At 29.7% G+C, this 16,559-nt stretch overlaps 1 protein-coding gene across 1 annotated transcript; it reads left to right on the forward strand.

The window, feature by feature from the left end:
- The first annotated feature begins 716 nt into the window (after window positions 1–716).
- Window positions 717–6,013, forward strand: LOC109814447 (serine/threonine-protein kinase SRK2I). The gene is made up of 9 exons (XM_020378879.3): window positions 717–1,219; window positions 1,561–1,635; window positions 1,734–1,835; window positions 1,934–1,987; window positions 2,129–2,221; window positions 2,581–2,673; window positions 4,191–4,295; window positions 4,390–4,488; window positions 5,210–6,013. The coding sequence occupies exons 1-9, from the start codon at window positions 1,043–1,045 to the stop codon at window positions 5,492–5,494; spliced, it is 1,083 nt and encodes a 360-aa protein (XP_020234468.1). The 5' UTR covers window positions 717–1,042; the 3' UTR covers window positions 5,495–6,013.
- Window positions 6,014–16,559: the final 10,546 nt, after the last annotated feature.

Raw genomic sequence — 16,559 nt, forward strand, 5'->3', positions numbered from 1 at the left:
TTTAATAGTGTAATCCTCTTGTGATCATAGACACCGTTTTAATACTCTTGTTTATCATATCCAGGAGCTACTTCACGGAGATTCACAAATTCAATTGTATTATATATTAAGAATGGATAATCAATATACTGACTTCATAGCTATACTAGAGTCAAACACTACTTTTGTATATTTAGAGTTGGATTCAAGATCACTTAATATGTATTTAGTTTAGATTTTCAATGTAATAAATTACATTAGAATAGAAATTATCAGTTATAAATTATAATTTTTACGTTTTAAATATGATTTTTCTCTAAATCATGTTTTGAACGTGTAACTAAACATACATTTAATTTAAAATGACTCCTTTTGGCTTATGTAATAAGAGTGCACTTTCTACTATCGTAATTTTTATTTATTTATTTACACTCCTTTAAAAAAAAATATAGATGCAGCCGAAAATTGTTTGTAGGTTAGGCACATGGTTGGTAATATTTCTCTTGTACCAGTTCTATTCTATCTACGAAAATAAAAATAAAAAAATCTAAGAAGAATTCAAAAGTATCCTGCAAAGAAGATATTTTGTGTTGGATAGAAATATGGTAAAGAGAGAAAAATATAATAATAATAATAATAATAATAATAATAATAATAATAATGAGTAAGGTAAGAGAGTAAGGGAGAAGTTAAAAGAGAAAGGCGACAACATTGCTTACGAGGCAACGAGCAGAATCTGCGTCATCTGGGACACAGAGGCGAAACGGCACCGTTTGCTGTGTCGTTGGTTCCACCAATTTGCACTTTGCAGTTGCTTGCTTCCGTTCCAACCTCCAACCCAATCCACTATATTTTATCTATTCTATTCTCTTTCCCTCACCAACACAACACATTACACACGCCATTTCTCTCTAAGTCTTCTCTCCCCCTCACCCCACTCCTTCGCCACCCAACCCCAAACGACGCCGTCTCCACTTCTCTCATGTAACCGCCGTTCCGGGACACAAAAACAAACTTCCGTTGTTCTCGTTCGTTTTTTTTTTGTCCGGTTCGGTTTTTTTAGATGGATCGGGCGGCGTTGACGATTGGACCGGCCATGGACATGCCGATCATGCACGACAGCGACCGTTACGATCTGGTCCGCGACATCGGGTCGGGGAATTTCGGCGTAGCGAGGTTGATGCAGGATAAGCAAACCAAGGAACTCGTTGCCGTGAAGTACATCGAAAGGGGTGATAAGGTTGTCTCCACGAATGAGCAACTTTTTTTTTGTTTTTTTGTTTCTTTGGTGCTGTTCTTTCTGTTGCCCCTTGTTTTGGAAAATTTTTAGTTTTCACGCCTTTTGTGAAGGCAAAGAGGGGAAAACCAATTGATCACATGATCGAGTTGCTTTAATTGTTTCCTTGCTTGTTGCTGACGTGTGATACTATTTTTGCCATCTTCCGTGTTTCCATTTTTGTTTCGTTACTCTTTTTTTCTTTTTATAATTTTTTCTGCGGCATTGGTTAGCACTTAGCGGTTAGTTGTTTCTTATTGATGAAGTGCTGGAGCCGTGGTTTTAATTCTTGTTGTGTCTCACAGATTGATGAAAATGTAAAGAGGGAAATCATTAATCACAGGTCTCTCAGACATCCTAACATTGTTAGGTTTAAAGAGGTTAGTGTATTTTTGTGTTTTTATTTTCTAAATGTTATTTATGCACGAGGGAGGGGAAATCACGTTTATTTGTGATGTTCTATAAAATTTCCACGCAGGTTATTTTAACACCTACTCATCTTGCTATTGTAATGGAATATGCATCTGGAGGAGAGCTCTTTGCGAGAATCTGCAATGCTGGACGTTTTACTGAGGACGAGGTTATTTTATTTGTTTACTTATTCTACACCTGAACGTTATGAATTTTTGCTTCTAATATGTTTTTTACTCATGTTTGTAACCCGTTGTTATGATTCAGGCTCGATTCTTCTTTCAGCAACTCATATCTGGAGTCAGCTATTGCCATGCTATGGTAATTGAACATTTTCCCGTCTGCTCTGTCCAATCTTAATTGTGTTTACACTAGACAGAAATGTAGTATAGGTAATGTATCGGTCTTCTAAACATTATGTCTGATGTATCAATTTTCTTCGTAATATGTTTGCTCATGAAGCAAGTATGTCATCGGGACTTAAAGCTGGAAAACACTTTGCTGGATGGAAGCCCGGCACCTCGTTTGAAGATATGCGATTTTGGGTACTCCAAGGTAAGGTTTTTGTTATGTCGCCAGCTGTTCATGGTATGAGTTCCATGCTTACATGGTGAAATTTGATAATCTAAATTATTTAAAAAGCTTGTTCTTTATGGTGGATTCCCACGTGTTAGAGTTTGGATTGTCAAAGTTATGAGCCGTTAAGCTTGTCATATATGGCTTTGATTATAAAACTTATGTCGTATCAATTAGCAAGTCATTGATGAGGTGATCCACTTGAGAGGAGGCTAATTTGAATATCTGATGAACAAGTAGATCACAATTACTGATGATCATTGTATTCTAGTTGTGTATGTTTGTTTGCTTTAATCATTGTTATATCCCACAAATCTGATTGATGGTGTGATTTGTAGTCTTCAGTGCTTCATTCACAACCAAAGTCAACTGTGGGAACTCCCGCATATATTGCTCCAGAAGTATTGCTGAAACAAGAGTATGATGGCAAGGTAGAGTTTTTACTGTTTAATTGGCATTGTTCTGTTTCTGTAGATCTATTGATGTCATAATTAAATGAACAATTTTTTTGTGTATTTATCATCATTTTTGAGCTGGCTAATTCTTGACTTTTCATGTTATAAGGATCTAAAGCGATGATATTTTCTAGTTTTTTCACCCAGTCCAATGGTCATTTTGGTCTGCACTCCAAAAAAAGGTCATTTTAGGTTTTTGGCTGTCATTTCCATGTAATTTAGGTCCTGAAGGCACTAGCTCAAAATCTATACTTAGAAAGGGAACATAAAAACTTCAAATTTAAAGCCATGTCCATGATGGACACATCTCAGATGCTTCAAATACCTTTGTCATCGCCATGTATTTTACAATTAATCGTAGTCTTTTTATTATGTCTACAGTGACCCGTGCTGATTTAGAATATTAATTTACTCTGAATTATGTCCTATGTTGTTAAAATTTGTTGTATCCTTGTGTCCCTTGTCATATCCATACATTTTAGACTATCTAGTTAGTTGACACTTAACATTCTACAGTATTGTTGTATATGTCTACTATAATTAACTATTAAGAGAATGTGAAGTAATTTACATTTGTCTTTTTGTGCCATGAAAGTTCTTAATGAGTTGTTTGGTTGGTTCAAAGGAAAAAAGTGAAGGGGAGGGGATTTGCCCCCTCATTGTTCCCTCCCCTCCATTTCCCTCCATTTAAAGACTGTAAGTTGCAACATATGTTTTGCATGTTGCGACACATTACACAAAACTTCATTTATTTTCCACTTTCAAACTCCAAAATTAACATGTAAGAACCTTCATTCTATTTTGATTGATGAGATCATGACAGGTGTACTGGATTATTGCAAGTGTCATTCTCAAGAACAACTAGTTCACATAATCAACTGCTCATAGGAACTAACAAATGGGAATTTGAATTTGAATATTGGAAAGCAATGCCAAGATTGGAAAAGGCAATTAAGTGTTTATGGAAAATTTTCCAATATTAAAGAAAAACGCAAATAAAAAATATGAAGTTGTACATGCAATTAATAATAAATCTGTTTGAGATCACCACCACCTGATTTGCTTCCTTTCACCCTTCCTTATTTCATTTGTACTCTTTTATTTTGTTTTCTTATTTGAAGTTGTGTTTAAACTTGCACAGATGAAGCTGAATACTCACTTTCAAGCTTTTGGTTTTGATGTGTTATTTGTCTTCAATTTCCTATTTCACTAGCTCACCATATACTGATAAGTGTATAATTGTGAATTCCCCCTACCCCTCCTTTCAATTTTCAATATCATTGGATATGCACAGGTTTGAAAATTGAAATTGGTATAAACACCAAAGATTTTGATATTTTAACTTTACAAGTTTGCCTTGTTGAGTATCTTAATGGATTGCTTTTGTTATGTTTTAGTGTATTTAATATTAGATTGTAGATGACTAATATCAGTTGGCTTGTTGGATATCTTAATGAGTTGCTTCTATTATGTTTTTGTGCATTTAATATTAGATTGCAGATGTCTGGTCATGCGGTGTGACCTTATATGTGATGCTAGTGGGAGCATATCCTTTTGAAGATCCTAATGAACCAAAGGACTTCCGGAAGACAATTCAGGTATATTTAATCTTCAGATATGTGCTCATTTTCTTTTGTAGTAGTGTCTGATTGCTTGAGTAAAACATGTGGTTGCTGCTTGCTTTCTTCGCAGAGAATTCTTAGTGTCCAGTATTCCATTCCAGACTGTGTTCAAATATCTCAAGAGTGTCGCCACCTTATCTCAAGGATCTTTGTTTTTGACCCAGCAGAGGTAATTTCTATTTCAAATAACTGACCTACCACTGCAATAGATAAATTTCACACTACAAAGTCTTCTAAGTAATTTTGTTTTAGATTAATTTTTAATTTTATATATTATCACTCGAATTTCTTGTTAAAATTTATTGGTTTAATTATCTTTTGGTTTCTATAGTTAGAAATATTATTTATACTTGTCATTTTTGTTTTTTTTTTTTAGTCTTTGTCGTCTATTTGTATAAAGACTAAAAGATAAAGTTTATAAAATTACGACAACTAAAAGAAAAAAAAATGGTATGTATAGAGACTAAAATTGAATGTTTTTAATTATATGAACTAAAAGGTAAAGTTTATGAAAGTATAGGAACCAAAAGGTAATATTTTTAAAACAAAATTATTTTTCTCACACTACTATTTTTGAGCTCAAACAATATCAATGTTTTCGACATTCTTGTCTGGCATTTTCTTGCTGCAAGGAATTATATTCAATTTTTTATAATATATTTTACATTTAATATAGGTCCCACGTGAATGTATGTTTATCATAGTATAGGAATATATTGTAGACTATAAAAAATAAAGTGTGGTCATTGGAAACATGGCAAAATGTTGAATGTTTTGTGAATTGTGACTTGGTTGGGTCTACCGACTGTAAAATATCGGAATGTAATTTACATTCTTGCTAGTCAAAATCATTTGTTCGAGTCTTATGTCTTTGGATATTTCCGTGACAGAGAATCACCATGTCTGAAATCTGGAATCATGAATGGTTTCTGAAGAATCTCCCTGCGGACCTGATGGATGAGAAGATAATGAGTAATCAATTTGAAGAGCCAGACCAACCCATGCAGAGCATTGATACGATCATGCAGATAATTTCAGAAGCCACCGTACCAGCAGCTGGGACCTATACTTTTGACCAGTTTATGGGGGAGTCAATTTATGACTTAGAATCTGAATCTGATGCTGAATCTGAGCTTGCTATAGATAGCAGTGGGGAAATAGTGTATGCCATATAATTTGATCTTGGCTATACACTTGGAAAGACAACATATTAAATGGAGAGCATATCTTAATATGGCATTTTCAGCATCAAGAGAAATATGTGGTGCCCTCAGTTTATGTAGATTAGCATGGATACTACAAACTTCATGTTAATTTATGTATGTATGTTTGCATACTTGGAGGTTCCAGCGTCCAAGCCATTTACCTGTATTCAGTGTTGGTCGCTGAGGGAAGAAGTGATTGATACCCTTTCCCCACTTCATGGGGAATGCTTGGTTTATATATAATATTATTATATTATATATTATTTACATTAGCCTTTTTGTTGTTTTCCAGCTACTTAAATTGGCTGATGGGTGAATCATGTTTCATGCCCCTGTTTTATACACATACTCCATGTATAAACAGTTCTTTTTCATTAGGGATATTTGTCACAGTTGCTAGTTAATGTAACTTTAGTACATGTGTATGTGTATACTGTGATGCGGCGGATTCTATTCCAGTGTAGTACCATTTCATCTGTTATTCCTTAACGTTGGCACATGGCAGCACCTCATTGTTTCGATGGTTTTCATCTAGTTATTAATACAAACTTGGGTTTGAGTTAGGAAGCACCGATATACATAGCAATGGAGGTGTCGGAGTGTTCGTCACGCCATAGACACATGTCAGACATTTTTTACGTCTTTTTTTTTTTTTTTTCTTGACACGATTTTGATACACCTTAAATTTGGGAATATTGGTTTAGGATGGTTTGACATAATTGTAGGCACATTTTTTTTTATCAATCTTTTTAAAATTAAAAATAGAATTGTAATAAATAATTTTTCTATTTTCTTAATTTTAAGTATCTTTATTGAACTCTTTATTAAATATTTTAGCAAGTTATTAGTTAATTTCTTTTTATGTAAAGCGACATAGTTATAATATTGTGAAAATTTCTTTTCGATGATAATGATGTCTCTTAGTTATATTGTGTTTGTTATGTTTTCATGTAATTGTGTCGAGGGGTATGTGTTGGTGTTGTACCTCTTGTAGGTGTTAGTAGTGTTGGAGTCGGTGCTTATTAGTATTTGAGTCGTAAATACTACTACGGTTTATCAATCAATTGTACAGTAATATTAATCTCAACTAAATTCGAATTAGTCTCAATTGCGAAATTTTCAAATGGAGGGTTTTGGAGTTCTCAAATGGTCGTCTTCGTGTTTTGGTAAGCCTCTTGATCATTCGCCCTTTACTAATTAAGTTCCTCTTCAAGCTGGAACTACTAAGCATATCCTTTCCAACTTGGCATCTAAGACACTTTTCAATTAAGCAACTCACTTTATTTTTTTAAGTGGGTCCATTTATGTCTTAAACAATCTATTTAATTTTTACTCTGAAACAAATTTATATCTAAAATTTGTTTAACTCAAACATATTTTTTCTTTTATTAATATCTCATATTCTCTCCTATATATGCATAAATATTGAGCAATTCACAAAAAAATTACTTATATAAACAACTTTCCTTAATTTTAAACAAGTTGAAATAATATATAATATATTAAAATAATATTTTACCATTAAACAACTCATAAATAACTCTTATTAGATATGTTCTTAAGAACATCCACAATGAAGTTGTTTAACAATGAAATATTATTTTGATATAATACGTGTTATAAGTTATTTAACATTTATATGTGCATGTATAAGAGAGAATATAAAATATTTACGAGAAAGATAGAAAATATATTTGTGAGTTAATCAAATTTTGGATAAAAACTTCTATTAAAGGAAAAAATTAAATGAGTTATTTAAAATTGAGGTGACATAAATTACACTAAAGTGAGTTCTTATTTGTATAACATCGGAGATGCCGTAAGGATACGAATAAAGGATAGTAAATAACTTGTGCAACTAGTCTTTATCAAGAAACTTTATTACTTTTAGCCATCAATATAAGTACTGTAATGTGACCTCAAATAAATAATATATTTTTTTGTTCAAATCATTTCTCTACGTTTGTATGCAGATAAATTTCTTCAAAAACTTTCATCTATAACTATAATAAAGGTAATATTTTATTTTTGTGTACATATTTACTTTGACATTTTTATCCCTTAATAATAATATATTTGTTAGTTATTAAAGGGTAAAATTTGAAAACAAAATAATTGTTACCGTTTTTCTTAAAAAAAAAAAATACAAAGTAACTACTTTCCCTTTTTTTCTCCACTTTTTCTGCTTTTTTTTTTTTATACTCTTTTATTATTTTATTATTTTTATTTTTTATACACTAAGATATGGAGTGTCTCATTTCCTCTAATTACTTCTAGAAAAAAATAAAATAATTTTTTGTATAAATTAAAATTAGCTTATATATAAAATTAAAAGTAACCTTTTAGAGAAACTAATATGGAGAACTTTAAAAAAATTATTGTATGCATAAATTAATTTTAATTTATAAAAAAATTTATTTTACTTTTCCTTTTTATTGTCTTCTCTTATAAATGCTTTTGAAGATATTCAATCAAACCTTAATTAGAAAAGACATTTCTCTTTGAGACTAAACAGGGTAACGACAAATCATTTTTATGAATTGATAATGAGAGTTAACATCATACTAATTTGTGTTTGCAGCGAAAGTGGCATGATTTTTTCTATTCTATCTTCATGGTTGGTAATCCTGTAATTGTTTTTAGGACGATTCTTAGCTTGATTTGGTTGAGCTGGGAGGCAACTTGCCACTTGGGCCTCAGATGGCCTTCTTGGGTAGCACACTTCTACGAGATTGAAAGAGTTGAAGTCTACAACTTCTGATCGGGTCAAACGAGCTATTCTCAACTCGAGTAGCATACTTATCTTTCCCCTAAAATGTAGCTAAATAAAAGATTATTTCTTTAACATCAACCATAACAAACATAAAAAAAATAAAAATGCTTACAAAAGATAGGCTTGACTAGGCATGGCAACGGGGCGGGGCGGGGGCGGGTTTTACGTTCCCCGCCCCCGCCCCCGCAAATTTAAACCGCCCCCGCCCCCCGCCCCTGATACCCGCCGGGGATAAAATCTAGGTTCCCATCCCCACCCCCGGCGGGGTTCGGGTTTCCCCGCCCCGCCCCCCGCCCCCGCTTTTATTTTTTTTCCTTCTTTTTTTCTTTTAAATAAATATGAACAATTTTTAAAAAATAAAAGAAAAATAAAATAATATAAATTTTTACATATAAATATTTATAATTTTAGTTTATATATATATAAATAATTTTTTAATTATATTATTAAGCGGGGCGGGGGCGGGGGCGGGTATGGGGACGGGGGCGGGGTGGGTATTAACATCTCCGCCCCGCCCCCGCCCCCGATTTTATCAATCGGGGAAAACCCGAACCCGAACCCGAACCCGATAAACACGGGTTTTCCCCATCCAAATCGGGGCGGGTTCAGGCGGGTACCCACGGGGGCGGGTTAGATTGCCATGCCTAGGCTTGACTTGTCTCCACATACTAAGTTCGACCCATCCCCATCTATTAAGCCCACATATTATATATATATATATATATATATATATATATATATATATATATATATATATATATATATATATTATGAGAATGATCCTCTTATGTAAGAATGAGAATGATTAATTTCAACTTTTAGAATAACATAGATGACTTGAATTAAAAGATTTGTGTAAAATTACAATTGTTATTGTTGTTGTTGTTACTATTTCTACCACCACTATCATTATTATTGTTATCACTATTATCCCACCACTATTATTATTATCATCATTGTTAGTGCAATCATTACCACAACCACTATTATTGTAACAACTTGACAGGTTATACATTGGTGTAACATGACACCATAACATACAACGCAACAGAAAATAAATCATTTATGCTAGGTTTATCATGTGGCATAAAACATGAAGATTGTGCATTTACAAAACATGTATGTACTCGAGGATCTCCTACAATTAAAAGTTTATTCAACTCAACCCTATTGGATAGTAATAGCCTTAGTCACTTAGGTATCGTCGACATAAACATGGAATGCTTAGTATCACCAGTTAGGTATAGAATAGTTCGAATATGAGCTTACCATGATATTGGTCTACAAAACCAAAGCCTTTATGAATTTAGCTCATTGACTACCCATAAAATACTACACAATCTTCAAGAACTAGGTCGGAGAACACCTTAGTTGACCATCATCGGCTTAGGTTCCAACTCAACATCTAAGTTCCTAAATCCCAAACAGAACCATTCAACATCAAGTATGAAATTACTCATTTCATATTATTGTCACTATCATTTAAAGGAGAACACATCATTTTTCAGGAAAACACATCCATAACTTGAACTATGGAGCACTAGGCTCCCAAAGATCTAATCAACTAGTATCTCCTACTAAATAACTCAGCAAAAGAACACAAAATGTCATTTTCTTCTAAACCTCCTTAAGGATTTTCAAAAATAGTATGGATGAAGAGAATTATACCTTCCCCAATATCCAATTACAACATCGTGAATTAGGGACTCAACATTCCCTACATTCACTCTCTACAACATGCAGGGTCGGATATTCAATAAGGCAATTAAGGCTAATGCCTAGACCCCCCAAACTTATAAGGCCTCCAAATTCTTTTAATAGTAGTATCATTGATATAAATTAATTTTTAAAAAATTAATAATATTTGAGATAAGGCCCAATATTTTATAAGACATATATCTTACATTTTTTACATCTCTTATTTTTTTTATTATTAAAATTACTTGAAAGCGTTAAAGGCATAAAGTTTCAAGCACCAAAAATAAGGGATGCACTTGTTCAATTATCGAAAACTAGTAAGATAAAGAGTGAAGTCATGTGTTTAGCGACTTATGAGATAGAAAATTTTGAATTTTTATTAGGAATGAATATTTGGTATGATATACTTTTTGCGGTTAATTAAGTAGGTAAGATTATACAATCTAAAGATATGCATATAGATGTTGTTATAGATCACTTAAGAGACCTTATAACTTATTTAAAAAATTATAGGGAAAATGATTTTGCATCTGCATTAAAATCCACCAAATAAATGACTATTGAAATGGATATAAAGTTTATGTTCAATGAAAAATGTAAGATTCATAGGAAAAAAATATTTTGATGACATTAATAGTGATGAGATAGCTCATTCTGTTGAAAATTCTTTTCGCATTGATTATTTTTTGTATATATTACATCAATCTATTTCTTCTATTGAGAGTCGATTTGAACAATTTTTAGAATATGAAAACATGTTTGGTTTTTATTTGATTCAAATAAATTTAAAACTTTAGGGGAAGATGAATTGAAAAAATATTGTATCAATCTTGAAAAGCTTTTGAGTTTTGAGAGCCATTCTGATATTGATGGTCTTGATTTATTTTCATAATTAAAGTTATTGAAAGAAATTCTAACAAATGAAATTAACACACCATTAAAAATATTGAACTATATAAAAAAATCATGTTCTTTTCCAAATACATACATTGCTTATAGAATATTATTAACATTACTTGTAACTGTTGCGACTGTTAAAAGAAGTTTTTCAAAATTAAAATTGATTAAATCATATTTAAGATCAATTATGCTACAAGATAGATTAAATGAATTAACTATATTATCTATTAAGAGTGAGATGTTAGAATTACTTGATTATAAAAATTTAATAAATAATTTTACAGCTCAAAAAGCTAGAAAAATAACAAAAATTATTAGATTCGATTAACATAGGCCCTTGTCTTAATTTTTGTCTAAGGCCCCGAAATTCCTAGATATGACCTTGACAACATGAAACAAAGTATAAACAACACATCTTAACTACATCCACAATGGCCTAGTGCCCACATCAGGACACTCAACAATATATACATCTATCATCATCAACATTAACTACATAAAGCATCAATTAACACAACATTTTTAGCTATAGTCCCCACATCACAAACCTAAGGCAAAAGCCTCATGTTTCTAGCCCTATAGGCTTCCTAGAACTCATCATTCATTCCCAACTAGAACAAACACAACTATGTCCATACTTTGAAAACCACAACATTCATCTTCATGGCCCTTAAGGCCATAGGACAACAACACAATAACATTAGAATCACCATCCGGCAAAATAAGGGTTTTGTTGAGCGAGCCCTTTCTCGTTGAGTGAGAATCTACACAACAAGGAACATTCGCTCAACGAGATCCACTCGTTGAGTAACCCTCTACACCCCATCCAAACAAGGACCAACGCTCGCTTAATCGCTAGCTTTTGCTGCACGAGCCACCTCAATGTGTCATTTTAGGCACCATTCTCATTGAGCGACCACCTCATCATTGAGTGAGAGTCACTACCCCTAAAATTCAAAGATCAGATGCCACTTAGCGAGGACATCTCATTGAACAACCAATGACATGTCCCAAATCTAAGGACCAACTATCATTGGACGAGATCACCTTGTTAAGCGACACACACTCATCCTTTCTAAGGACCTACACTTGTTAAGTGAGCCTCTCTTGCTCAATAAAGTTTCATTGCATTCATCAGGTTTAGTTGAGTGAGACCTCGTCATTGAGTAAAATCCCAAAACCCTAACACTTGTGTCTTCAACCTATGAAGGGTCGCTTAACAACAACCAACTCATTGAGAAAAAATGAATGACAGGGCATTTCTATGTTTTGTCTTCAACATGCAATCCATAACAATGCATCTAAACATCATATATTCAACGAGTCCAACAAGAGATGGTGTATGCAACAAGGTTTGGGTCAGAAATTAAGGCAACAAAGATTACCCCCAAAAACCCTAAAAAAATCAAACACATGCATATCATCAATCTCAATAATTCATCTGACAATCCAACTATATACAACAACAACTACGCTCATACAATATGTACAAGTTACAATCAAGCTTCCTTTACCTCAATTAAGCTCCCTACGAAGAAGAGTTGAGGTAGAAGAGAACTTTCTCACCAACTCCTAACATAAGCTCCCTAGCTTTGATCTTCAAGATCTCAACTCCACAATCTTCCTTTGACTTCAAGATACTTTATTCTCATGCTTTGGAGAAAATCCACGATCTTAGAGGTGATTGAAGGCTTAAATAGAAAATATGAGTCGAAGAACCTTTCTTTTTAACTTCTCTCTAAAAAATCTGAATTCTAAAACTTATGAAGTTCCCTTTTTAAATTTTCCCTTACATGCCTCAACCTTCCACAAGCCAACTCTCACACATTTAAGTTATATTACTAGTATTTTAAGATTAGGGTTATCTCAATACTAACCCACGCCCCACAATAGAAAAATCAACACACTTAATTATATGTATCACAAATATACATTATAATTATAAAAAACATGATGTTACAATTATTATTGTCACCTCTACTATCAACTAATTAAGTAATTTTATCTAGATGTTAATGTGAATTTGAATGTTCTATCTTTATAAGTTATATTTATAAAATTTTATTTTAAAGATAATTATTTAATACATTATTCATGTATATAAAAATTTACATGATATATATTTTTTTAAAATAAATATGATTGTAAATTATTTGATTATTTTTTATTATATTATTATTTTTATATAATTTGACACAAATAATCAATTAATATACTTAAAGGTTAGATCGATAAAATTTACATTCTATATAAAACCATCAAAGGTCTAATATAGTTGGTGAGACATAACTTGGACAAACTATTACATCATAAATAAATTTTAATTAAATAATTTTATCTCAAACTTTATTATTGGAATGAAATTCCCTTTTGTATAGATCATATTTTCAAAATTTTTAAAATTATTTGATACTTCATTGATATACATAAAAATTGATGTAACTTATAGTTTGTACTAAAAAATTGATATAATATATATTTCAAAAAGAAACTTCAATATATTTTTAATCTCTTAAATTTGGACTACATTTGTTTGTTTGTTTTTTTATTTCCAAACTAATATATATATATATATATATATATATATATATATATATATATAACTTAAAAAAAAAAGCCTATTTTAGTCCCTTGAACTACCTTTAACATCACCGATAGAGATAAAATGAGGTTGTAAAGTAACAAATTGAATTTGATATCATATTTTTATTAATAAGAATATTATTAGGTGAATTTTGTTACATATTCATCAACAAGTGAGTTTTGTGTAGCATATTCATTAATATATATTTTTTTAGAAAAAAGGATTAAAACATTTTTTTTAAATTTATAGGAACTAAAATAACTTTTATCTTTTTTAATCTAGACAAGAAAAAAAATAAATTTATCTTTAGATCACTCAAAAAATATTTAAATCTTTTTAAAACGTATACAAATGCAAATGATTTAATTACATTTATATTATTATTTTTATAAAACTTAACATAAATTATTGATATTATATAATTGAAGATAATAATTAGATCGATAAAATCACATTCTATATAAATTATGATAAATGGTACATGCCCAACAATTTGCATAAAGAAAAAAGAGGGGGGAAAAGCAAAGAAAAGAAAATTTATATATAATAAATAATGTGATTAAAAAAAGATAGATAAAAAAAATTGATTCTTGTACAAAATATTGTATGGGTTGTTGCACGTCATCATTATTGTAAAGTTATTAGTATTAATAATGTATTATTTTGTGTTGTAATTTGAATGCTTCTCTCTCTATATATACATATATATATATATATCCACGTTAGCATATACATGTAAAAGTTGTTAAGCAATATCTCAGGATTAGGTCTTATAGATGAAAAAAAGTTTACTTGAGAGAACAAATCGTACTAAAGGTGGTCAAGTAGATTTCTTAGTAGAAATTAGTCATTAACAAAGTTGATACATTACATAGACTAAATGTTTATTTTTATATAACTAAAATTTATAATTATTATGTATACAAATAATTTTTTATCTTTGAATATATAAATTATATTTAAAATTTTCATATATTGATATTTTAAATATATAAATTATATTTTTGATTAAAATGATAAATAATTTATATTATGATACAAGATTATTTTTAATTATTAATTTATTTTAAAGATTAAAATTTAATTCATAAATAAATAATAAATAATAATCCAGTTAAATAAAAAGTTAAAAGAACCCCTTAAAACTTCTCATCAAATAAAAGCCCTTAAAAAACATTATCATACAAGATATTTATTTGTTTTTAATATATACTAGAGTAAGAAAAGTATGCCATGCCTCCATTTATTTTGTTTAAAAAATATAAATAAAATAAATCATAAAAATAATTGCAGTTAAATTTTATGAGAGTGGTTAACAATTAAAACTAGAAGGTATTTTTGAGTAGTTATTTAGAGGATGTAAAAAGTTTGAAAAATAAATTTATAGAGAAGTAGAAAAAAAATAATAATAATAAACTATATAAAAAATTGAGTGGGAAAAAAAGTGTTTTAAAAGTTAAGGGGCAAAATGTGTATACTAAGAAGGCATATCACCTTTATTAATAGTACTAGGACACTTTGTGCCTCCTTGTATTTTGTTTAAAAAATAAAAATAAATAAGTAAAGTTAAATATGAGTTAACAATTTTGAGTAGTTATTCATAGGATGTGAGAAGATTGAAAAATAAATTTATGGAAAAATAAATGTAAAAAGAGAATAAAAACTAAATAAAAAAGATGAGAGAGAAAATGTATTTTGTAAGTTAAGGGACAAAACTATCAATAAAATTTGTACACAAAAAAATATCATTTTTATTAATAGTGTGTATATATATACACATACAATAATCGAGTATTAAAATTATTTAATTTTGCATCTATCCTAATCACATTTAAAGTGATTAAATATTAACAAAGTTACTAATATAAATACAGGATTTAATAGTGATACAATAATAGTGTAAAATAATTTTACATAGTTATCTAATCATAATTCACCATAAATGAAAGTGAGTTGACTTTTATAATACTACTTCTATTCCTAATTATATGCAACATAGGAAAATTTATCAAGACTAAGAAAAACAAGTAATATGGTTATTTTTAATTGATTTTATCATAAATTCAAATTTTATTCTAAATATACTTTTTACTTAAAGTGATTGTCATACTAATATTAGTTATAAATAAGAAATAGAGTAATAATAAAAGAAGGGTATAAAAGAAATTTAATTCTAAATAACTTTAAAAATTAATGATTCTTGCTTAATACTAATATCAAAGAAAATTTCAATTTATTGCTTATAATTAGGAGCAAGGATATAAACTATCTAAAAATTCATACAAACTATAATTTCAAATTGATTGATTGTGTAAAACTTTTTATGTATAACATCATACAAACCTTAAATCTTAAACTTTTAAAAAATACTTACAAAGTTCTTTATGTCTAACATCATGTTAAATAAAGGAGAGAAAAAGGAGCACAATATATTGTGTATATTGATAGGATTTAATGATAATGCACTAATAATATAAAATATTTTTATATATCAATTAATCACAATCCATCATAAATAATAATTTTGTTAACTTTTACAATAACTATTTTCTATTGATGGAATGTATAGAACTTTTTATACTAACAATAAATTATTATTAAACTCATATTTATATATAATAATAGATAAGGGAATACATTCTTCCTTAACTATTTTTGTCTCTATTTTTAATAAGATCATTTTAATATTGACAATTTTCTTAAAAAAAAAGTAATTTATTTATATATAAATTTTTATTTTTGTTTACGTTTTAGTCTTTTAATCTCTTTAAGTAATTCTAAGTTAAATTTTTTATTGCAAATAAAAAAATTTCACTATGCATACAAATACCCTTTTTATTCTCGATTCTTTATTATAACCGTACACAATTATTTCTAAAATTCTCATTTTATTTTATAAAAAAAAAATAAAAGATACTAAGGGGTGTATTGGATTAAGATTTTAAAGGACTTTTTAGTTAAAAAAAGTCCTGAGAATTTTAAAATATTTTGCAGGATTTTCATGACTTTTAAGATTTTGCAGAATTCTACAAGACTTAAAATTAGAATTTTAATAGATTCTGCAAGACTTTTAAATTAGG

This window comes from Cajanus cajan, chromosome 2, assembly GCF_000230855.2.
Source record: "Cajanus cajan strain Asha chromosome 2, NIPB_CcT2T_4, whole genome shotgun sequence".
Classification (NCBI taxonomy): Eukaryota; Viridiplantae; Streptophyta; class Magnoliopsida; order Fabales; family Fabaceae; genus Cajanus; species Cajanus cajan.

Bases quoted from the DNA above. Each gene is read 5' to 3' on its own strand.
- LOC109814447 (XM_020378879.3), top strand. From the start codon at position 1,043: ATGGATCGGGCGGCGTTGACGATTGGACCGGCCATGGACATGCCGATC. The intron at 1,988-2,128 runs GTAATTGAACAT...TTGCTCATGAAG, and splicing joins TCAGCTATTGCCATGCTATG to CAAGTATGTCATCGGGACTT. The intron at 2,222-2,580 runs GTAAGGTTTTTG...TGTGATTTGTAG, and splicing joins GCGATTTTGGGTACTCCAAG to TCTTCAGTGCTTCATTCACA.